This window comes from Temnothorax curvispinosus, unplaced genomic scaffold (genome assembly GCF_003070985.1).
Source record: "Temnothorax curvispinosus isolate PA1 unplaced genomic scaffold, ASM307098v1 QBEX01006738.1, whole genome shotgun sequence".
Classification (NCBI taxonomy): domain Eukaryota; kingdom Metazoa; phylum Arthropoda; class Insecta; order Hymenoptera; family Formicidae; genus Temnothorax; species Temnothorax curvispinosus.
Window position 1 is genome coordinate 3876 of NW_020216518.1, and position 24848 is coordinate 28723.

The window sequence follows — 24848 nt, forward strand, 5'->3', positions numbered from 1 at the left end:
TAACGGCTTAAGCGAATTTGTAAATACTTTTTACTGATTTACAGATCGTAATTTAGTATATCTTTTGATTGTACGCAAACGCACGTATCTAGACGTAAATTAATTGCATTACGCATATTTATTCATGGCAGAACCCCGAATTACCATATTACTCGAACTACCGTAGAAATTTTACTCATTTGGGTACCATTGAAAGCTTATTAATAATAAATGGTCATGGTAATCGGTCGCGAATACATCATCATCCGTTCTATTGTTTTGGCATCACCGGTTTTACATTAATTACATCGGGTATGCGAGGGATGCTGTTTCTCGTTTCGTTGCTGCGGGCAGCAATTACGCATTTTGATTGCGTCGCTTTTAAAATCATGGAAAGAGCTTTCAATTTTTTTTTGAATATTTATCAGGCGGCTTCGACAGATAAAAACGCGGGAACGTCGCGTTGTATCTCGATCGCCTAAAGAATTTATATTTTTATATTTGCAATTTTGCGCACGCCCGAGTTGCTCGCCTTCCGCTTCATTTATGATACTCCAACAACAAACACAGCAACAACTACGCGGTGACACAACGGCGATCCTCTTGTAATCCCAGCTGCGCTCGATGCGGAGCAGCAACGGTGACACGGTGTCGCTAGAAATAACAATATCGGATTTTGTACATGTGTACGTGTGTGTGTTATCCTATAGTCGTCATAGCGTCTTCTGATCTAAATAATATTCCGAGTTATGCTCGCTTTGGGAGTCGCGTCTCGTCTGCTGAAACCGGCTATTTTCTCGTTTTCCACTCTTGTACTACGTACTACGCTAAAAAATCATTCTTCCGTTTAAAGTATAATTACGACGTCTGTTACAGCTTTGTTTCCAACAGCTTTGTTACTCACGCAGACGTTGTTAAATCGCACTACGATATTTCAAGGCCGATGAGTATTCTACGTGGTATATTAATATTCGCAATATTGTGGGCAGAAATAGATTTCTTGAAGAACGTGGCAAAGAAGAAGCAAGGAAGAACTGTCATATCTTTATGTTGCGTACAATATTTGTGATATAAACATATGCATATACATATAATGATGCAAATACCGAAATCTAAATCGTGATGTGCATTCAAGAAGTTCATCTAAAAAAAAAAATCTTTATTACTTAACTTAGAGAGATAAGACGAAATAAAATCCTTTTTAAAAAATTAATTTTTCCGTTAACATTGCCATCGCAATCCAATTACGAAGCCGCACTTCTCGAGAAACACGAAGCAGTATGACTTTATCCGTAAAAAGACTAAAAAGCGAGAGCACTGGATATCTTTTGCGTTGGGATATCTGTTTTGACCCGTTACGTAAGACGGAGCAAATTCGTGTTTTATTCCCCGCGGCGGCTTCGGAAACGCCAAAGCGGCGTTAATCACGACGACGCAAAGCGCCGCCGTTAATCACGCCAAGTACACACGTATTTGCGGCCATGTGCCACAGACACGCACAACGGTGCACACGGGAGTTCTCTCCCTGTGTTTGCACACCGAATAGATGGAGGAGATTCTTCGTTGGCTCCCCGAGTGCTCCGACTTTCTATCCTACAATTCATCTATTGTTTCGGCGGCTTTGCTGCCGGGAGGTCGTCCAAAGTGTTCCATCATTCGACACGTTCCGTTCAAAGCGAAAAGGATCAATAAATCGTCGACTGTACACCCGCGAGCGAGAAAATCAATCGTAATTAATTGGAGCGGTTTTGCGAAGAGCACCCGTGCAATTATATTATTTTGTTATAGATAATAAACGAATTTAATTAAAATTAAAATTGTGAATGCCCTTTGAAATTTTAGCACGAGCGAGCTTGATGCTTCAAATCTTTATACTCTTTATTACTCTTTATACTCTTTATACTCTTTATACTCACTATCAATTTTGCTGTATAAAGGCAGGTAGAAAAAGAACGTGTAACGCAATTTGCATCATGCTGATATTTTCCACGAAAATGAGATTGTTATTACTGATATATTGCTTGTCGTTTTTCTCTGAAAGAATTTGGATTATTTTTATATATTTTATTAATTTCTACTTATCTACATTGTTTTATGAGACATTTAAATTATCTTTAAGTATATATAATTTATACTTGTTACATCTGCCTCTCTTATTAATGTCGAGAAGTACTATTTAACATAGTAGGTGTTTCTCTTGTCTGTGGATTTGTCTGTGGTGAGATGTGAATCGCGAATAACGTTCTTGTTACCTTTCAACTTGCGAGGAGTTTACCTTTGCCGGGAGAAGCCTAATCGCAATCTTGTTAGCAAGTCAGAAAAGCTTATATTCATACATACTTAGTAGTTAACAAACAACATTTTTAGCGGTTATTAGAAAACGGTATATTAATTTATTGAAAACGCAGTTTCCAGATCGACGAGGAAAAATGTGGGTGGACAACGATTTATGAATGTTAGCGGTAAACGATTAATGCCAATGCAGCTCAATAAGGGCTATAATTTACATTTTGAAAATTATATCTTGATACGGCTTACAATACGTATTTAATTAATAAATTATTAATTGACGTGATATTTAGCGCGCGCTCGTTATCTTAATTATTGGCTTCTGTATAAACCCAGATAAGCGAACGATGATATCTCGATTTGTACTAGATTGAGTCGCAGTCTGAGTATGCGATAGTTGCAAGCTTATACGCTTTTCACGCTGTTATTTCCGAGCGACGTCGGATATATCACGTTTCCGTGTAAATTTTAAAGCACACTTAATCCGAGTTTCTACAAAGTTTCTAATTATTCATCTCGGGTTTCTGCGCGACTATATTATGCAAGACGTGAGATCATCTTTACGTCCTATTAATGTGAGATACGCCGATCAATAGCTCGCTTGGTGTCTACCGAGTTGCGATCGCGCCTTTGTCACTGTAAAATGACGTTCTACTTCGACATTTCCATTGTAACTTTTTTCCCGCGGAACGCTACGATAAATCATATATACGATGTGTGGCGTATAATAAAAAAATTGAATTCGCGAATAAATAAAACGCGAATGATAAAACTTTACGATGCATCGTGATGCATAAAAACAAAATGCAGCAGAGAATATATGTTATAGGGTAAATTTTTCTATTTTACAGATGTTTTGCGACTTTTATAGCAGCAAAGAAATGCTTTTACGGCAATTTTTTGCGCATGATTGATGACGTACGATATGAAATCTCTCTTCCTCTCTCTCTCTCTCTCTCTTTCTCTCTTTCTCTTTGTCTTAATCCTTTTTACTTACCCGCAAGGCTTTAAAGCTGCCAGGCAGAACAAAGCCAGGACCTACCTCAATATCGACCTATATATCGCTGTTTCACCTCGCCCGGACCACATTTATTTAACGATGGTTTGCTCGCAATGTTGGTATTGCATAGCTGTAAAGCCGGAGGTGTGGCTATTATGTCTGTTCCACGCTGGAACTTCGTGTATTATCAGTGTTACGTGATAATATGCTATTGCGATATGATTAGGCTAATCATTGCAAAAAAAGTAGAAGCGCGAAGTTAATGCGTGATAAATATTTAAAGAATATATTTTCTTTTATGTAGTACAATTGTGTGCTAATAATTGCTTTGCTTTTCGAAAAACGCGACGTTTAATTTACATTATTTTTTGATAAATAAGAGACTTCATGAAATAAATTTCTTTATTTGTTGTTTCAAAACGATTAATATATTTAATATATTTATATCTTGCATATTTGTTAGTTTGGCAATGTATATTATTTTCAGGCTGGTCGACGACAGGTGTGTAGTATGTCCTGAAGCTGGAGATTTGTCGAATCCACCGAAGAAATTCAGAGGTAATTTACACTTTTTAAACGTCTTTATTTTTGCTCTTTGATTGATTCTTCTTTTTTGAATTAACATCATATTAAGTAAATATATTAATAAACTTATTGGTAATTTTTCCGACATCTAATTTTCTTAAACGTTATTATCCCGCGAAAATTAAAGCAGACGATGTTGGAGTAAATATGAGAAATGCCGAGCGATAGCAATCGTTGACTTTTTTAGATTGCCTCTTCAAAATATGTCCTATGAACCGGTATTCCGCCCAAAAGCAATTCTGGAAGGCAGCGAAACAGAGTGCGAGTTCGGGCACTGATGCCAGCTTGCTCAAAAGACTTCACGTAAGTATGCGGAAGATGCTACACTATTTAAATTCACGATTTAAATTCATCCACAATTAATTAAAGATTGCAAGAAAAATACACTCATACAAGCATATTCTTCTTATATAAAGTTGGAAACGGTAGATTTATTAACATACGATGCGTCTGAAGGGTAAATAAATGCGTGATGACTGATGAACATTAACACTCCCATATAAGAGTGCTTATAGATACGGGGATAGCTAACCGGTTCTTAATGTTATGACCAGTTTACTGATTACTTAATCGAGTTTTTTTACTGTGTATTAAACTGTGCGTTATATTGTGTACGCTTAATTGTCTCTGATTCTCCAGGTTTTGAAATTGAAAGGCAGATAATATATCTTACATATGTATCTCGACATAAATTATATTGTTTTGCAATTTATCTACGGTAGTTTTTAGTTGTTGATAATCACACCAGTTTAAAATACGTAACACTGCTGTTGGGTTTTTAATAGCGTTACGCAAATGTATCTTTCATTTTCCACGATTGCCATTTAATGGGAAATTATTTTTATTTCAGCATGCGGCCGAAATCGAGAAAAAGCAAAATGAGACTGAAAACAAGAAACTGTTGGGCTCCGTGGTTTCCTACGGTAACGTCGTCCAGGTAAGAAAATAAAAATCTTTTCTTCCTAGAAGGAAAATCCGTTGCAAGTGACATTATTTTATTAAAGTATATCTTGAACGTTTTATGCTTGACCGCATATTCTTATAACGTAAAGTGGTTATCTGAGTAATAATAGATTTATCAATACCGCTAGGGGAGCGGTTTTCCCCTCAACAACTTCTTTTTTCGCAAAGCGATCATAAAAACTGTTTGGTACATCCATTGTATTGACGTAGTTATCTTGTAATAGATAAGTGTTTGTGCTAATTAACGAGTTTTCCTTCTTCGCGATATTGTTGCCATGTCGGAAAATAGAAGCGGCGTTAAGTTTCTAGCAAATAATTAAATTTCCCTTTTACATTGTAGCGCATTGTTGCTAAAAATTATGAAATTATATAGCGCTTTGATCATCGGCAGATCAGATAACGTTGTGAAACGAACATTATGTTGCACCTATGATGTATTATAGATGTATTATAGATTGTATCTTCGATCGCAAAGGTAGCCATTAGACGTTTAATTAATTTCTGCTATAATGTATTCTTCATGAATCATCGATTCTCTTATCTTTTATTGATCTAGATATTATATAAGTTAATTAATCATTTTCAGTCTATATTATCTTGGTTTATACATTATATATTTTATCATACATTGCAAAATTATCTACTTATTATAGCTTCTATTTAATTTCCGGTATAACTCATCGTAATAAAATACAAACTCGTTCGAAATATGCACAGCGAATGTTGTACAATGCAAATATATGAGAATATGTAATTAGCATAGAGAGATTAATTTTATCGACATTGCGCTGCGTGCGTTTATATAAATAAATTTATGTTATATTTATACGCGTTGCACGCGTACGAATACAATTATTTATGTTGATTCTTTTTATGCGGCAGTTGCTGCATCTCAAGTCCAACAAATTCCTGACGGTAAACAAGAGGCTACCGGCGTTGCTGGAGAAGAACGCGATGAGGGTTTACTTGGACGCGAACGGAAACGAGGGCTCATGGCTTTACATAATGCCGTTCTACAAGCTGCGCAGCGACGGCGACAGCGTCGTCGTCGGGGACAAGGTGATCATGGAGCCGGTGAACTCGGGTCGTCAGGGCCTCCACGTGGCTGCCAATTACGAACTGAGCGACAATCCCGGCTGCAAGGAAGTCAACGTCGTGAATTCGTCCACCTCCTGGAAGGTAACCCTCTTCATGGAGCATCGGGAGAACCAGGAAGAGATTCTTAAAGGCGGCGACGTGGTGCGACTGTTTCACGCCGAGCAAGAAAAGTTTCTGACCATGGACGAGTATAAGAAAAAGCAACACGTGTTTCTCAGAACGACGGGCAGGACCAGCGCTACCGCGGCCACCAGCAGTAAAGCCTTGTGGGAAGTCGAGGTGAGATGAGCTAATCAAGTTTATATAAATTTATTTATATAAGGATGCTGTATTTTATTTAACGTGCAACAATCGAAATTGAGCTTTCGAAATTTCATTGTTCGAATTCTCGTTGTACGAAGCGTTCATGCTGATTATTCTGGGCGCGTCTGTTTCTTATAAGTAATGAATGCTATTTATTTATTGATGAGTAGGTGGTGCAGCACGATCCGTGCAGAGGCGGCGCTGGCCACTGGAATTCACTCTTCAGGTTTAAACACTTAGCAACTGGCCAATATCTCGCCGCTGAGGTTGATCCGGAAGAACCACGGGAACCCGTGAAGGGCAAGCGCGGTAAGGCATACAGATACTTTGAAATTAATATACTAGAGTACACATCTAATATTTTTAATTGGAAAATGTTTCATTATAATTTTATTATAACTTGTTCTAAAAATATTTGGCATTTATGGTTAATGAAATAAGGGTAGGGATTGATCGTTCATATACATACGATGATTTAATAGATCCACCTGGACCGGTCTACAGATTAGTGTCGGTGCCGCATAGTAACGAGATTAGCTCGTTATTTGAACTAGATCCCACAACGCTAACGCGGGGCGATAGTCTGGTTCCGCAATCGTCCTTTGTTAGATTACATCACATATGCACAAATACTTGGGTCCATTCAACAAGCGTCCCGATCGATAAGGATGACGAGAAGCCCGTGATGTCGAAGGTACTATAGCATATTCTGGCGATTATAATTCTTCTGCGTCAGATATTGTAAATAAAGTTCATGAATGGAAGAAATACTTATTAAATTACTCGGGGTTTTTTAATTACTTGTTAGGTGGGTTGCGCGACCAGCAAAGAGGATAAAGAGGCTTTTGCCTTGAGATCCGTGTCGCCGGTCGAAGTGCGTGATTTAGATTTCGCGAATGACGCCTGCAAGGTGTTGACGGCGATGAACAGCAAGCTGGAAAAGGGGACCATCTCGCACAATGAACGAAGAGCTGTCATTAGCTTGCTGCAAGACATCGTATACTTCATAGCTGGATTAGAGAATGAGCAGAATAAATCCGAGGCGTTAGAACTGATCGTTACAAATGCCGTGAGGGACCGCCAGAAATTATTGCGCGAACAGTACATTCTTGGCCAGTTATTCAAAATATTGCAGGTATTTCAACTTGACATTGATCGTACAGAAATAATATCAGTGAAAACGAGAGCGTCTCAAGACACCTAATTACAGGCTCCGTTCTTGGAATCTGCAGAGGGTGAGGGACCATTTCTTAGGATAGAGGAGCTCAACGATCCAAGACACGCTCCATACAAATACATGTTTCGTCTATGTTATCGAATACTCAGACTTTCTCAACAGGATTATAGAAAGAATCAGGTATTGTGATATTGCACGATATATAAATTGATTATATTGTAAATTTATTATTATTACAAAAATTTATTATTACAAAAATATTTTATATTCTTTTTCCTACATAGGAATACATTGCTAAATATTTTGCCTTTATGCAAAAACAAATCGGCTACGATATTCTAGCGGAAGATACCATTACTGCGCTTTTACATAATAACAGAAAGTTGTTGGAAAAGCATATAACAGCTGCTGAAATAGAGACATTTGTGGGTCTTGTTAGAAAAAATATGCGTAACTGGGAATCGAGATTTCTGGATTATTTATCGGATCTATGTATTTCTAATAAGAAAGCAATAGCTGTGACACAAGAATTGATTTGTAAAAGCGTACTTAGTGAAAAGAACAAAGATATTCTGATAGAAACAAAGTAAGTACGACAAACAGCATGAACAGTGTATTAATTTCTCTGATACATTTTATTTACTTTAGAATGGTGAAGACCCAGGTAGAAGTTGAAGATATTGATGAGAAACAAGAAAATGCCGAACCAAGAATCACTGTTATAGAAGAGTTTGAAGTTCTATTGGAATGGAATAATGGAACTGTTAGTATGCTTAATAAGTAATTTATTAAAATGTAGTGTATAGTATGCAAATTAAAATGATGTTTATTGCAGAATTCAATGTCTTTGAGTGAATTATCAAGAGGAGCGAAAATGGGAAACATTCAAGACGCAGCGATATTAGATTATTACAGGCATCAGTTAAATCTCTTTAGTAATATGTGCTTGAATAGACAGTATTTAGCGCTAAATAATCTGTCACCACACTTGGACATTGATCTTATACTTAAGTAAGTACATTTATCTTTAAAGTAAGGATTATTTTTAAGTTATATGATATATCTTAATTTGTGGAATTATTTTTTTTTACAGATGTATGGAAGATGAAACAGTGCCATACGAATTACGGGCATCATTTTGCCGACTAATGCTACATCTTCACGTAGATAGAGATCCGCAAGAACAAGTAACTCCTGTAAAATATGCTCGTCTTTGGTCAGAAATTCCGTCAAAAATGAGCATAAATGAGTACGTAAAAAAAAAATAATAAAATTAGCATATTAGAAATATGTTTAAAATATTTCTTTTTCGCAATTCTAGTTATGATACGAATAAAATGCCGGACGAAAGTAAAGAGGCTGTTCGTACTAGATTTAGTTCGACAATCATGTTTGTTGAGGATTATCTGTGTAACGTTGTCGCGAAAATGTGGTCTTTCGGCGATCAAGAGCAGAATAAGCTCACATTTGAGGTACACGCAATTTCTTGCTTTTTTTCTATTTTTCGATATATAATAAGTTATAATTAATTCGCTATATTGTCTATATTCACTAGGTTGTCAAATTAGCACGTGATCTAATTTACTTTGGATTCTACAGTTTTAATGATCTATTAAGCTTAACAAAGACATTGCTTAGTATTTTGGATTGTATATCAGAGAATGAATCCTCTGATGGAAAGACGGGTATACCTACGGGTGATATTGATTGTAAGTTTAATATTTCTGTTATTTCCATTTGATAAGACATAATTATATTCTGTACCGTTTATTGACAAATTTTTAATAAACCCCATAAACAATAGTAGTGAAGACATTTCGATTCATTTATATATATATATATATACCATTTGCGTGCATGGTAGTAATCTCGTAATAACAATAAAGTTTGATCTATTTTCTTGCATTACACAATGCATTGAATGCATCACTGATATAATAAATTTTCTCTCCTATTTCAATCATTTTCATGAGCAGCTTTTACATTCTGGTTTCAAGCATTGCTTTCGGAAATTTGTATATAACGTTCTTTTTTATAGTGCTGTAATATATTAGTATTATATGTAATCCATGCTTCGCATTATATGAATATCCCTTTCATAATAATATACTTTTACGCAACTATGGTATATTATTGTGTGGTAAATACCATACGGTTAAAACTAATCAATTTACTCTTGTAAATATTTCATCCCAGCTGATACGGATGATGAGGAGGCAGGTAATATCCTATTAGAAAGCTTATGTTAAAAGCTAACTAAATTGTAATATCTGGAATGAATATTAATATGATTAAGCATGCAATCTTATTATCATTATACATTGTACAAAGTATCTTTACAAAACTTTCAATTGCTTAAACAGCTTTAATTGCTTCTTTATAATTTTTTATTGTTAGAAATGAGCACAAGAAACTTGAATATAAAAATATTATATATTAACAATTTATGATATGTAATATCCTTAATTATTAGACAGATACAATCTTTATTCTATTTAATATTTTGGAATAAATCTCTTGTCTTTTTTTCTGTAACAGATAACAAAATAGTCATTATTTTATATGTTAGTTTATTTAATATGTTTTAATACAAATTAAATTTTTCTGTTGTGTACTATAATTTTTAATTGTGTGATATATGTAAATATATAATATTATATATATGTAATATTATACAACTATTATTTCTTTTTATTTATTGACTTATAAATTTCTATTTATTATAATATAGCTGAAGGAGGTATTCTAAGATGCATTGGCGATATGGGTGCCGTGATGACGAATTTAACATTAGGACCAGCCGGTCAAGTGCTAGCTAGCTCTTCTCCAAGACCAAAGCCATTAATGAAGAAGGAATATCCCTTAGTGATGGACACAAAGCTTAAGATAATCGAGATCTTGCAGTTCATTCTGGATGTTCGATTGGATTATAGAATCTCTTGTCTTTTGAGCATATTCAAACGAGAGTTCGATGAGACAGCATCGACGGCTGCGGAGAAAACGGGAGATGTTAATCTAGGACAAAAAGCTATTGATTTAGAATCAATCGGTGCACAGGCAGAAGGAATATTTGGTAGCAGGTAACATATTTTTGGATATAATGCATGAAAAGTGTACCTTATAGAATGTTTAATTTCTTGTTTTTTTTTGTATAGCGAGGAATGCGCAGCGCTGGATTTAGATGGCCAAGGAGGTAGAACATTTTTACGCGTTCTATTACATCTGGCTATGCACGATTATCCTCCATTGGTCTCTGGAGCCTTACATTTATTATTTAGACATTTTAGCCAAAGGCAAGAAGTTTTACAAGCATTTAAACAGGTTAGACCTTTTTCGGATATTGAAGTATAAATTATTAATAAGTATTTATGAGAATAATGAAAGAAATTATTTAATAATATGAACATGGTTAACAGGTGCAGCTTTTGGTTTCGGATAGCGATGTAGAATCATACAAACAAATAAAGGCAGATTTAGACATTTTGCGCCAATCTGTCGAGAAATCTGAGCTTTGGGTATATAAATCCAAGGCAACAGAGGAACATGGAAATAAGAAGAAGAAGAAGAAGAGTAAAGAAGAAGAAGATGAAGCTACAGTTCCTCGCAAAACACCTCTATTATCTACATTAGACAAACAAGGTTTTTGTCTTATTAATTGTTATTTCATAGATTTTTTTTAAATGAAAAGTGAATAAAGAATTATTTCTTAAAGGGTCTGCTATTGATTTGGATATCGGACCACCCTTACATCCCGATCAAGCGGAAGAATATAAAAAGATTCAGCAAATACTAATGAGAATGAACAAATTATGTATTCAAAATCTGCCAGGCGGCCAAGTAAAGGCACGCAAACACGAACAGAGACTTCTGCGCAATGTCGGAGTACATACAGTCGTTTTGGATTTATTGCAAGTTCCATACGACGTCAAGGAAGATGTCAGAATGAACGAATTAATGCGTTTGGCACATGATTTCCTACAAAATTTTTGTTTATCTAATCAACAAAATCAAGTTCTTCTGCACAAGCAGCTGGAGCTGTTCTTGAATCCCGGCATAAGAGAGGCGCAGACAGTATGTAGTATTTTTCAAGATAATTCTGTTCTTTGCAATGAAGTCGGTGCGAAAGTCATACAGCATTTCGTACATTGCATAGAAACGCACGGAAAACATGTGCAATATTTGAAGTTTTTGCAAACTATAGTGAAAGCTGAAAATCAGTTTATTAGAAAATGTCAAGAAATGGTGATGCAAGAGGTGAGATGCCATTACATTATATATCCATAACTTTTGTGGAATATTTTTCTATTTATCTTTATTTTTATCATAGATGGTTCAAGCCGGAGAAGATGTTTTAGTCTTTTACAACGATAGAGCCTCGTTTAATCAATTTGTGGAAATGATGCGATCTGAAAGACATCGAATGGATGAGAGCAGTCCTCTTCAGTAAGTTATTTCAGTGTATTTCTAAAGAATTCTTCTGAGAATTGTATATACTACATATTGTACGATGTTCTATTTTCTGTCGATTTATTTGAATGTCCGAGAATGCCAGACAAAGTATATGGAAATTATCGTGTTTTAGGTATCATGTAGAGTTGGTAAAACTTCTAGCTTGTTGCACGATGGGCAAAAACGTCAATACGGAAATTAAATGTCATAGCCTCTTGCCGTTAGATGATATTGTTGCTGTGGTGTCACATCCAGACTGTATACCAGAGGTGAATTTCCTTCCGAATTTTTAGTGCGCTTATATCTGATTAAAGTAAATATTACTGACCCACATTGTATAAAACATTTATAAATAGGTGAAAGAGGCATACATCAATTTTCTCAACCACTGTTACATTGACACAGAAGTTGAGATGAAGGAAATTTATACGTCGAATCACATGTGGTCTTTGTTCGAAAAATCTTTTATAGTTGATATGGGTTTAATTGCCACGTCCACCCACGATCGACAACATGCGGATACATCCTTGGAGACTTACGTAACAAGTTGTTTAATGAACATCATAGCCACATTTTTCAGCAGTCCGTTTTCCGATCAAAGCACTACCGTACAGGTAATATCTTCATTTATTATCATGGAAAAAGAAATATTAATTATCTTTAATCGCGTATATGCGTGTGTGGTATGTATGTATATACATATACATACATACATATATATACACATTCTTACGTCTTTTCTTTCCAATTAATTAATCTATATGTTATAATATCTTATTGGTATATTTAGTCCTTCAATGAATATAATTTCACAACACAATATTTGTTTTAAAATATTTTTTAACACCAAATTAATTATAAATTGTTTACATTGGGCGAAATTTGCAATTCACGCTTTTTAAATACCCAGAATTAATATTGATAATAAAGTTTATGTGGTGTTGTTTCGGCACCTTACTCTTGGTGGAAATTCTGTTGCACAAATTTCATCCATAAAAATGGATTTAAACCTACTTATTTAAATTATAACACAATCCTTCGTACACAGAAATGAAAAATTCATCTGAAAGAGGTTTGCTTATAGTATATTTTAATAATGTATATCTACATATTTAGTTTATACTAAATATTTGCTAATTTTGAATTTCAATTATGATTGTTAAAACATACAGATATAATTATTAAAATTCTTATTTATCTTAAAGCTTTCGTATTTGTTGTTTCATTACAAAATTGAAATTTATGAAGAAAAAAGATTGGAAATCTTGTAAAGCTTGCATTTTCTCATTAGTGTATAAAACTGTATGAATAATATAAAAATTAAATCGGTATAATATAATATTTAATAGAATTGAAACTAAAATAATTTTATATTATATAAGCTAGTTACATTATTATAATTATTATAATTTTTGTACTTTTTGCTTAAAGGGGGATAATTAAACAAAGCAGCACAAAACAGCAAACATGTATTCTAATTACAAAGTATATGTCGGCATATACTTCATTTAACAATCTCTCGCTTTGCATGCAAACACATTATAAATTAAGTTCACTTATTAACCAAGTACATATCACACGTACACACATATATTAAGAAACATTTTTTTAAAATATATTTTTTGATAAAGTATATATCTTTTATTAATCAGAATTTTATTATGCGTATTAAGTTCTACCTAATTATTAAGTGCTACGATTTTTATACGTTATTATCTAGAATAGTAGATAATCATAGAATACAAGTGTCAGTTATATCAATTATATTGTATGATGTGTGCTTGGTCATTGCTGAAAGCATCAGTGGCATGTTCTGTGTTTTTGGCATGCAACTCCCGGCCTTCTTTGAATCAACAACATTGGTTTATTGGGTCTATGGGTACTGTCCATCTATATGGTGGTGGGTTGGTTTACTAATAGAAACATCTGCACGAGGCTAGACTATATTGGAACATCAAGGAGTGCGATCGGAATACAGATAATAATCTTTCTGGCTATGTGAGTATCGAATGCTAGAATCTTTTCTTAATGTTGGGTAAATACAATATGGTATAAGGTGTCTACAATGTCAGAAATAATAGTTATGAAAATAGTTTATAAAATCAAGAGAAAGCTTCTCACTTGCTTGTACATAATAAATATCTATTCTTTTAAGGAGTATAAAGAATTCTGTATTCTATTTGTAGATTATATATATTACGATTGGGGGTGTTATACTAGAAATGCTTTAGCAGCACAGAGCGACTGATGTGTTGTAAATACAAACTGCATTCTCTTCTTTATGTACGCCTGTATCACGTGTCTCTGCATAATTAACACATTCATTGTCATTGAACGCACCCATTTATAAATCATTTCTATTGGTGCTAACTATGATTGTTATTATGTCCCCTATTATTCTCGAAATATTTTCTTTTGTTCTATCTTTCTCTCTATGTGTTTTCCAAATTATTCTAACTTCTAAGACAAAGTTTGCACAATTCATATGGCATGTATTATATAATATTTCTTTATTCAGATTGCTTGGCAATGAGTGTGTTACATTTTATGCAAGATGACATTTTAATATAAGGATATAATTTAAAGATGGTGTGTTATGTATAAAAATAAATAATAAAAAAGTATATAGATTATCTATATGATTGAAATTTGCGATGTTACTGAATATGTATGATAATAGTAACAAAGTTATGATATAGTGATATAAATTTTGGAAAAAAAAGTTTTATAAAAGATATTATTTAAAGAAATATATAATACAACTTATATATAAATGTAATTTAAGATATTTAGGAAGATATTTAATTTTGCTATTATAATGTGGACAATTTTAATTGATTTTTGTATTTTTCATGGAACAGACAAGGCAACCTATATTTGTCCAGTTGCTTCATGCAGCTTTTAATGTATCACAATGTGCATGGCTAAATGCTGGACAAAGATTTAACGTCGAGAATTGTATACGAACACTGTCAGATGTAGGTAAATATCTTTTAGATTTGTAAAGGAAAATTGGGAATATTAATTCGGAGGTAATATTTACTTTTATTTAAATTTGAACGATATAACATTGTCTCTTATAATTTTAGCTAAAGGAAGAGGTATTGCTATACCGACTGATCTGGAAAGCCAGGTTGCTAATATGTTCAACAAAGCAGCTATGCTGAGCAGACAAACCAGCAAATGGTTGCAAGCTACGAAACAACCAAAGATCGAACGTAGTCAGAGTCAGGTAATTTGCAACAAGAACTCTTATAAAATAGATTAAGATGGCTATACGTGCCACCGTGTGAGCAGCTGTATGTAATAAATTTACTTAAATGTGCATAGAGTGACCTACATTGTGTGGAAGGCTCTAACAACGAGGTAAAGGTCACTCATGGAAGCATAGCACTTTGTTAGTTTAGTGATGCTATGTAGTGCGTTTGTTAAAATTAGCATACTATTACATATAGGTCACATGGGCTTCGTATGTTTCACTCGAGACATTAATTAGTTATAGTTACACATACTCATGCTTACGCACGTATATACGAGAGATGTACAGCAAAATAGAACTAGATTTAATTCTAATAAAGTTTATTTAATATTTAATTTGACTACATGTTAATGATGAAATAAATATCTTAATATGTATTAAATATCTAATCTTAATATGTAATAAAGTATTAAATACTAAATATGTTGTATGAGAATATATTAGATGATTCGTATTGTGAAACGTGTTTCAATTTTAATCATAAATAGTTTATTGTAGCGTAGTTTGTAACAAAAACTCTTGTATATACAAAACAACTTGATTAGTTAAGGCAATGATCTCTTTATTAATACTGTTTATTTTTATTTAGTTTATGCGTCTAGATCGAAGTATTATAGAAGGTCTACAGGACATAGTGTCTTTGTTAGAAGAACAATTGAAACCCTTGGTACAGTCCGAATTATCTTTGTTAGTGGATATTCTCTATCGACCCGAATTGCTGTTTCCTGCAGCTACTGATGCGAGAAAGAGATGTGAAAATGGTGGATTTATCAAGAGGTACAAATTTTACTTGCAGTATATTAGTGACGTCACGTGCAATATAAATGTATTTGTTATATATTATTACGCGTTCTTGCTTTACAGATTAATTAAGCACACTGAAAAATTGTTAGAAGAAAAAGAAGAAAAATTATGCGTCAAAGTCTTAAGGACACTCAGGGAAATGATGGCTATCGATCCTGAATACGGAGAAAAAGTGAGTGTCGCGGAATTGAGTTTTGCATGAAATTACATGAATCATTTATCATGAGGAAGATATATAACACCGCATCGCGGAAAAGGGCATTCAGCTCATGTAAAATAGGTTTATGGCAGTGACATAGAAAATATAAGAATATTGTTGAATATATCGCGAGATAAACGCATTGTTTTTGCGAAAGATGATTCAAGCATTTGATCGAAAAACTTCATTCTTCATGCTGATTGCCTGGCATAAACTTACGGCGCGTTTTTGCATAATGAAGCTGAATGCCCGGTCGCTCATAGCACATTAGACGATTAATACGCGATTAAATATTTATTTGGCTTGCTGCATAAAATTACGAGAATAATGTAAAAGTTATTAAGATTTCTCAATACGCCACAAAGTCTTAACGGCGGGTGAGTAGGTCTCGTAGAATAGATCTGTAGGTAAAGATGTTTTCATGCTGCGAACGAAGAACGAAGGTATCTCGGAAGAGACGGAGTCAGAAACGAAGGGCGAGTCACAAGTTGGAACAGGTTCCAATGATCAGTCTGAGAATCGACAAATGACTCAGCAAGAGCCGGTAAAAATTAAAGTAGATAGAAAGAAATATGGGCACAACGTATATGAAACGAAATTTTATACCGAATATTATGAAAAGAGATCGGTGATCCGCGTGATGTGATTTAGGACGCGCGAACGATACTTCTAACACCGCTACGACATTACATGCTGTTGCATTGTCAAAAATAAAGAGAAACGCATTTAGGATATATCATCAGAAAAGAAGAAGAATCTAGTTTAATTCATTCTAAACTTCTCTCTGATCTGCAAATCATGACGAATCATAATTTACCTTTCATTTTAAAAACTAACGAAATGATAAATATGTTGCTAACTGTAGTTGATTAATTGTGTAACTAAGTTGTTGACTAAGTGATTGTCCATTATATGTTATATATACACATCGGGTCGTAAATGGTGTGGTAAAATTCCGTAAAGTAGAGAACATAATGTACGTTGTGTAGACTTTTTATGCATGCCGCTTGATTTATGCACGTTTTTATTTATCTTCTTCGTTTCTTATTACATATATATATCCATTTCTCACTATTATTTTATCTCGTTCGCAATATTTTACATGAAATAAGTCATCTCTATCTCTATATAGATAATTTCATTTTGAAAAAATATATGTGATATTTATATAGATATTAATATATTATACAAGCGCTAATACATAAAAGGATTGTACGTGAAAGTAATTTTGATTCACGGTACAAAGTAACAAATAATAAAATTGATAAATATGTTTACAATGTGCAATTACAATATACTGTTATAACTCTTTTTTTTTAATAAAAGAATTTCTATTTTACTCTGACTTTACCGTGCATCGAAGACTTTTATGAACTTTGAAAATATCTTTGAAAATATTATTTCTAGAGTTTGTTTCAGAAAAAATATATGTATACATATCTCTCAATATTATTAAATACAAGAATATAAACATAATATGAAGCTTTTATAGATAGATATATAAATGTATATAAATTATGTAGTAAGATGTACCAATACAATGATAGATTCTATATATTTTAACAATTACATAATTTTATATAATGATTATAATATGTATTATATATTTTAATTTTTAATACTCTTAGGCACTTGAAAGGGAATCACGTATACTGTGAATGTGCAATTTTTTGTAATTTTATGTAAATTTTTTTTTGTTAGTTCCTTACACTCCAATAACATGAATGTGTTATTTATTATAGATAGTTGAATATTTATACTCACTTATTCAGTTGACACACTTTGAGCTTAGATATACATTGATATACCAAAATATCATTGTATGCATATCCAAATATCCAAAATATGTGTGTTGCTATTATTCACTTTTATGTGCTTTACCCCAGAATTACACTTTTCTACTTATGAATACAATTTTACACCTTTATATAAATTTTATCTTGCATAAATTTTATCACTTATTCAAGTCTTCAATTTTCATATGATCTTCACCGATTATTAATGTACAAATATGTGAATGTTGTTTGCAATTATATTAACTTTACCTTTTTTTCCTCATATTGCACTTTATTCATATATTTTGTCTCCAGTGAAAAATTTTATGTCAATGATATAATGAGACTTTCTACACGCATCCTAAAATGCACAAGATATTTCTCACATCTTTTAAGCACATAAAGCACCGACTTTGTAAATATATAATTCGAATCCGTGCGTACACATTATTTGCGATATAGAACTATTTGTGAACATATGAAAAGGATATCTGTACTCTCTAGATCTCTTTTTTTTTTTTATTAATGTTGTGCACTATGTATTGGTACATCATTTCGATTTCAAATGTGTGATAGAACGCTGACGTTAAATACTCCTTTTTTTCGCAGGGAGACGCATTGAGAAACAATCTTTTGACGCGTTACTTTGGCAAAAGTTTTATACAAAATCCAGAGAATGTTGATATTGGAGTATCGCGTAGCGCGACTATTACCCACGGTCCAGGAGGTAGGTCGTCAGAATACTATCTGTACCAGATTTTATTATTTGTTATACTTAATAGCAAACTGATAATTGTTATTTACAGCGAAGATATTAAGCCGAGCTGGTAGAACCTTGCATGATGTGCAAAGTCATCTCGACCGCGAAGGTGCTTCAGATTTAGTGGTAGAATTGGTGATTAAGAGTGTACACTCTCCGAGCATATTCGTAGAAGTCGTGGAACTGGGTATCGCACTCTTGGAGGGTGGAAATCCCATTATACAAAGGAGTATATTTAATAAATTAATGGGTGCCGATTTAAGCCAATCGTTCTTCAAGGTACGTTAGTCTCGCAATTTTATAATACGCACATAGATATTATTTCACGTTATTATTTCCCGCACAGGTATTTTACGATAAAATGAAAGATTCTCAGCAAGAGATTAAATCTACCGTGACAGTAAACACATCTGACATGGCAGCGAAAGCACATGAGGATAAGGAGGGCAAAGAAGTAGACAAGTTGTCGCGAAAACGTGGATCAGGTATAAAATAAAATAAATACTATCACTCGGAAATAAACTAAGCTATTACGTATAACAAGCATACGTAAGTGTGCTAAATAATTCTATGTATATAAACTTATTAAATGTTTATTATACATATGTAGGAAAGCCTAATGGAATGGTAATAACCGATGAGATGCACGAGGAATTGAATCAGGTCGCGGCGTCCAATGCACAGGCGTACGCAAATATACGCAACGGTCTTGGACCTGGCGAAGACGCGGCAAATAACGCGTTAGACGATTTAAGCGAAAAGTCAGACAAATATAAAAGTGGCAGTTCGTCTGGCGCTGAAAAGGAAGAGGGTCAATTGAGTCCTAAAGTTCTAGTGATGCAACCAATTCTGCGCTTCTTGCAATTACTCTGTGAGAATCACAATAGAGAATTACAGGTGCGATATCTATCATCTTACCCGAATTCGTATTTTTATTTGATGTGCATTTTGCATATTAATAATCATCTTTTTCGTAGAATTTTCTAAGAAATCAAAATAATAAGACAAATTTCAACCTGGTGTCGGAGACACTCATGTTTTTGGACTGCATTTGCGGCTCTACTACCGGCGGATTGGGCCTTCTTGGCCTTTACATTAACGAGTACAACGTAGCGCTGATTAATCAAACTTTGGAAACGTTGACGGAATACTGTCAAGGACCGTGTCATGATAATCAAAATTGCATTGCCACACACGAGTCTAACGGCTTAGATATTATAACGGCATTGATACTGAACGATATCAATCCTCTGGAAAAGACCAGAATGGATCTGGTACTGGAATTAAAGAACAATGCCAGTAAATTGTTATTGGCGATTATGGAGAGCAGAGGCGACAGTGAGAACGCTGAAAGGATTATGTACAACATGAATCCGAAACAGCTTGTTGATGTAGCATGCAAGGCTTTCCATCAGGAATCATTGGATGATTCCAGCGACATCGACGATACCTCGACGAATGCAGAAGAAGGAGTGTCGCCCAAAGAGGTAATAAATAATATATTTGACGATTAACAAGAGTAAATTTAATTAATCTTTTTTAATTTTATGTTACTTTACTTTTCAGGTTGGGCACAATATTTACATCTTGTGTCATCAATTAGCGCAACACAACAAAGAATTGGCAGTGATGTTGAAGCCATCAGAGCAGAATAATGCGGATCCAAAAATTAACAAAGCATTGGAATATTATGCATCTCATACGGCTCAAATAGAGGTGCTGTAGCTTTTGTATAAATGAAAATAGAGTTTATTTTGAAAAGTAATATGCTTTACCAATATTTTCATACTTTAGATTGTAAGACACGATAGAACACTTGAACAAATTGTCTTCCCGATACCGGAAATTTGTGAACTTATAACGATGGATACAAAAATAAGAGTGCTGAACACTACAGAACGAGATGACCAAGGATCGAAAGTTTCCGATTTCTTCGAGAGAACGGAAGACATGTTTAATGAAATGAAATGGCAAAAGAAGCTTAGAGGTACGTCTATTGATTAAACACAAATTAAAATAGATTTTGTGTTATATATTAATTCTTATTTTTAACTTATAGGACAACCAATGTTGTTCTGGATGAGCAGTTATATGTCGTTATGGAGTAACATTTTATTCAATTGTGCCGTTCTTATAAACCTTATTGTAGCGTTCTTTCATCCGTTTGTGGATTCTGTGCCTAGTAAGTTTTTAATTAATAAAGTTTGAATCTTTTAGACATTATGTCTTAAAATATAACGAATATCATTGTCCCGTTTAGAACTCAGTTATCATCTATCAGCTTTAATTTGGACGGTCATGCTTGCGTCTGCTGCTATCGTTATTACTTTGCCAAGGGAATCCGGTATACGTACATTTGTTGCGTCAACGATATTGCGATTGATTTTTTCTGTAGGCCCAGAACCGACATTGTGGCTGCTCGGTTTAGTTACGGTAAAACATATACATATATATATACTCGAACGAGTGATGTAATTATAATATATATTACTTTTTTACTCATTTCTAAATGCATCATACTTATGTTGCAGATTGGATTAAAAGTTGTACATCTTATAAGTATTATAGGTAATCAGGGTACCCTGACTAGAAGCGTAGAGCAAATAATAACAAATATCGAACTTTTGTACCACATGTTATATTTAGCATTCTGCGTTCTGGGAATTTTTATGCATCCATTTTTCTATTCAGTTTTAGTAAGTAATGAAGTGACTGACTTTTTTATGCTCTTTTCATAAACATGTGCAGAATTATAATATTGTTATTCCTTTCAGCTCTTTGATGTAGTTTATCGCGAGGAGACTTTGCTCAATGTAATAAAATCCGTAACTCGAAATGGAAGATCTATTATACTCACGGCTGTGCTAGCCTTGATTTTAGTTTACATGTTTTCCATTATCGGTTTTATGTTTTTCAAAGACGACTTCCTCGTTCCTGTGGACGAAGAGATTATATGTGAGTTCAATCCCCTGCTAGTTTTATATAAGCGTGCTTAATTCTATGAACAATGACTCAAAACTTAACTTAATTTGCAGCTTCCATTGAGCAGAAAGTTGCGGGTACTTGCAGCGCTGGCGACAAGGAAAACTGTGAAGCCACGGAGACTGTATCACGTTATGCTAGCGAAGGTAGATATATATATATTGCAATAATATAATTTCTTTTTATTTAAATGTGGAAGTGTATTGAAATAAATTAATAATACAGCAAATGAGCGAGTGAGTAAACCCGAAATAATTAATATCGGCGGAGAGTTGAAAGAACGAACATGCGATTCACTCGTCATGTGTATCGTTACCACGTTAAATCAAGGGTTGAGAAATGGTGGTGGAATAGGAGACATTCTACGAGCACCTTCCAGCGCTGTAAGTACGAAGATATTAAAAATCATGGTAAATTTACTTCATAAAAAACTTCGTTATGTTCTAGGAACCTCTGTTTGTTGCAAGAGTCGTATATGACTTACTATTCTTCTTCGTCGTGATAATTATTGTTCTGAATCTCATCTTTGGTGTGATTATTGATACCTTTGCGGATCTCAGATCGGAGAAACAGCAGAAGGAATTGATTTTGAAAAATACTTGTTTCATTTGTGGTAATTATTTATTGGAATCGATATATCATCGATTTTATAATTTCCACATACTGTAAGATATAGTATATTTTACGACCTTGTATTAAATTACTGTTCTTTTTTACAGGATTGAACAGATCAGCTTTCGATAACAAAACAGTTTCCTTTGAGGAACATACAAAACATGAACATAACATGTGGCATTACCTCTATTTCATTGTCTTGGTGAAGGTGAAGGATCCAACGGAATTCACGGGTCCGGAATCATACGTTTACGCCATGGTTAAGGTAATAGTTCATAGAGCTTGAAAAATTTTGGCGATGCTTATACCTTTAAGCTCTATGTACTTTCACAGGATCGGAATCTGGAATGGTTCCCGAGATTGCGGGCCAAGTCATTAGCAGCGGACGAAGGTGAAGGAGAACAAGTGGAATTAAGGAGTCTGCAGTCGCAATTAGAATCCACGCAGATGTTAGTCAAATGTCTGTCCCAGCAACTTACGGAGCTTCGTGATCAGGTAACAATCACTGATTTTTCAAATTACTTGGAAAATCAGCAAGAACGTCCAAGAGATTGAGCGGTCAAATGGTATTAAATACAAATCATATAATTTTTTTTCTCTTTAATAGATGACGGAGCAACGAAAGCAGAAGCAGCGGCTAGGCCTTCTGAATTCTGCTTCTGCAATATTGCATAATGTACCCACGCAAATTTAAGATATGTATTTTATAGTTTCTTTCTTATTCTGGACGGAATCTCAGTTTGATACTTTAAGACGGTACATACGTAATATTCGTGTGTTCTTAACTGGCATTTAAAAATGAGAATTATACCGAGTGGGTAACCCGAGGCATTTTTACGGTTTTGTTCCTAATTTTAATGAAAGTCAAATACGCGCTTAGGGCATTAAGATTATCATTCTCCCTTTACCGTAAAGACTCTCGGCTCAGTTTATTGATCAGTCATCAAGGAACTCGAATACCGTAAATTGCATTGCCTATCATTGTATGAATATTGTTATGCATATATAGAAAAATTAACTGTATCCATTGATATATTAGAACAGATAAATCACTAAAATTTTCCAATTACTAAAATGTTATAAGGTAATATTCTAATATCTAATATCTTTTAGAATATTCTCATTTTTATGTGATCACTATATTATGTTTTTAGTTTTGTTATTATAATATTTATATATATCCAAATGAATATATTAAATATAGATTATATAGTATCAGTGTTTTATAATAGTTATCGATTTTATATTCTTTTTTGCGTTATTGAAGCTATGGTTGTGTTACGCGAATTTTTTTTTGGTAGATAATAAAGATTTTTTTTTAACTAGAAATATGATTAAAATATAATTGTAAAATTGTACAGATTTTCTGTATTATATATTTAATTACATATATTTATAGATCATCCGTTTTTAATAGTTCAGAATAATTCCTATTTTGTTGGTATCACATTCTTTATGATTACATAATCGATTATTTTCTTACTTTGTGTATTAGATGCAATAATATATGCTTTAGTGAAAGTACATATCTAATTTCATAAAAATAAAACGCTCAAATTTTAATTTTGTAAAAATGGTTGAAATTTGTATCCTGCAATATTTAGATTGATACATTGTTAATGATTTATAAATGCGGTTGGAAGATATATGCATAATTGCGAATGTGAAAGATTAAAATTTGCATTTGGGATATCAGATTGTTGGTTCAGTGTTCATGATGATAATCACTAGCAATATCACCAATGTATAATTAACGAAAACACGGTAATTAATAGGGATCAATGGACTCTATCTAATGTATGTATAGGAAAAAACTTTTGAATTTTTAGATTATAATGGACGAGTTTTAGAATGTTGTTGTCCGACTATTGATTGTTAATATATAAACGATAGTTGACATATTATAAATTTTAATCAAGTTGTGTTATTGTATTATGACATAGATGCATTAATTGAACATTGCATGCTACAGAGCTGTTATTATGGAGCTAAAATTTAACTCCTTTTGAAAATAATATACTTGAGATTTGTGTCTATATGCGAATATATAATAATATATACATTTTATTTGTTTTTAATGTAATATCGAATTTAATGCAATTGTATATATTTTATTAGGTATCGTAATCGTCTAGAAAAATGAAACGCTGTTACTTAGAGCAAATTACTTCTTTATCCCCTACAATATGTTATTAATTATATGTATATCGATCTCCTCATATTTCCTCTTTATTTTATGTTGGACATACCAGATTATACTGTTAAGCTCTTTAAATTTAAATAATATCTGTTAAGACATATTACTTTTAATGTCTAGCTCATGCGGTCGTTTTTATTATATGATATACATATGTAGCTACATTATGCATGTAGATTGCGTTCATACTTACATGTGAATAAATTATGTTCTTTTTTAATGAAGTTGTATTTATTATGTGATTCTTATATTCGCGATATGATACTTTTTCATAGATTCACTCACAAATTAATATGTTAATAGTACAGAAAATGTTTGTGTATTTTTATGATCAAATAGAGTGCAGCGTGAGCACGCACGCATATATGATATGTAGATAATATTTTATATGTAACAACGTATAAATTTCATATA

General features: G+C 33.3%; 1 protein-coding gene across 1 annotated transcript; it reads left to right on the forward strand.

Moving 5' to 3' along the window:
• Positions 1–3738: 3738 nt before the first annotated feature.
• Positions 3739–23393, forward strand: LOC112456326 (inositol 1,4,5-trisphosphate receptor). Its single transcript, XM_025018785.1, has 44 exons — positions 3739–3826; positions 4041–4156; positions 4704–4790; positions 5699–6193; positions 6388–6526; positions 6700–6911; positions 7026–7352; positions 7428–7574; positions 7679–7980; positions 8043–8157; positions 8230–8405; positions 8488–8643; positions 8716–8866; positions 8950–9103; positions 9591–9614; positions 10126–10474; positions 10550–10715; positions 10811–11033; positions 11107–11648; positions 11722–11837; positions 11977–12112; positions 12200–12457; positions 14705–14825; positions 14933–15075; positions 15692–15879; positions 15967–16078; positions 16542–16649; positions 18490–18607; positions 18687–18919; positions 18987–19125; positions 19251–19537; positions 19618–20127; positions 20207–20356; positions 20435–20627; positions 20700–20822; positions 20901–21073; positions 21172–21336; positions 21415–21595; positions 21676–21768; positions 21848–22005; positions 22070–22235; positions 22342–22502; positions 22571–22732; positions 22845–23393. Exons 1-44 carry the CDS (start codon positions 3739–3741, stop codon positions 22929–22931), a joined length of 8250 nt encoding a protein of 2749 aa, XP_024874553.1. The 3' UTR covers positions 22932–23393.
• The last annotated feature ends 1455 nt before the right edge of the window (positions 23394–24848 follow it).

Coding starts and splice junctions, on each gene's coding strand:
- LOC112456326 (XM_025018785.1), top strand. CDS start 3,739: ATGTATATTATTTTCAGGCTGGTCGACGACAGGTGTGTAGTATGTCCT. Junction 18,608..18,686: donor TATTACCCACGGTCCAGGAG/GTAGGTCGTCAG, acceptor TGTTATTTACAG/CGAAGATATTAAGCCGAGCT. Junction 21,596..21,675: donor TGTGGACGAAGAGATTATAT/GTGAGTTCAATC, acceptor CTTAATTTGCAG/CTTCCATTGAGCAGAAAGTT.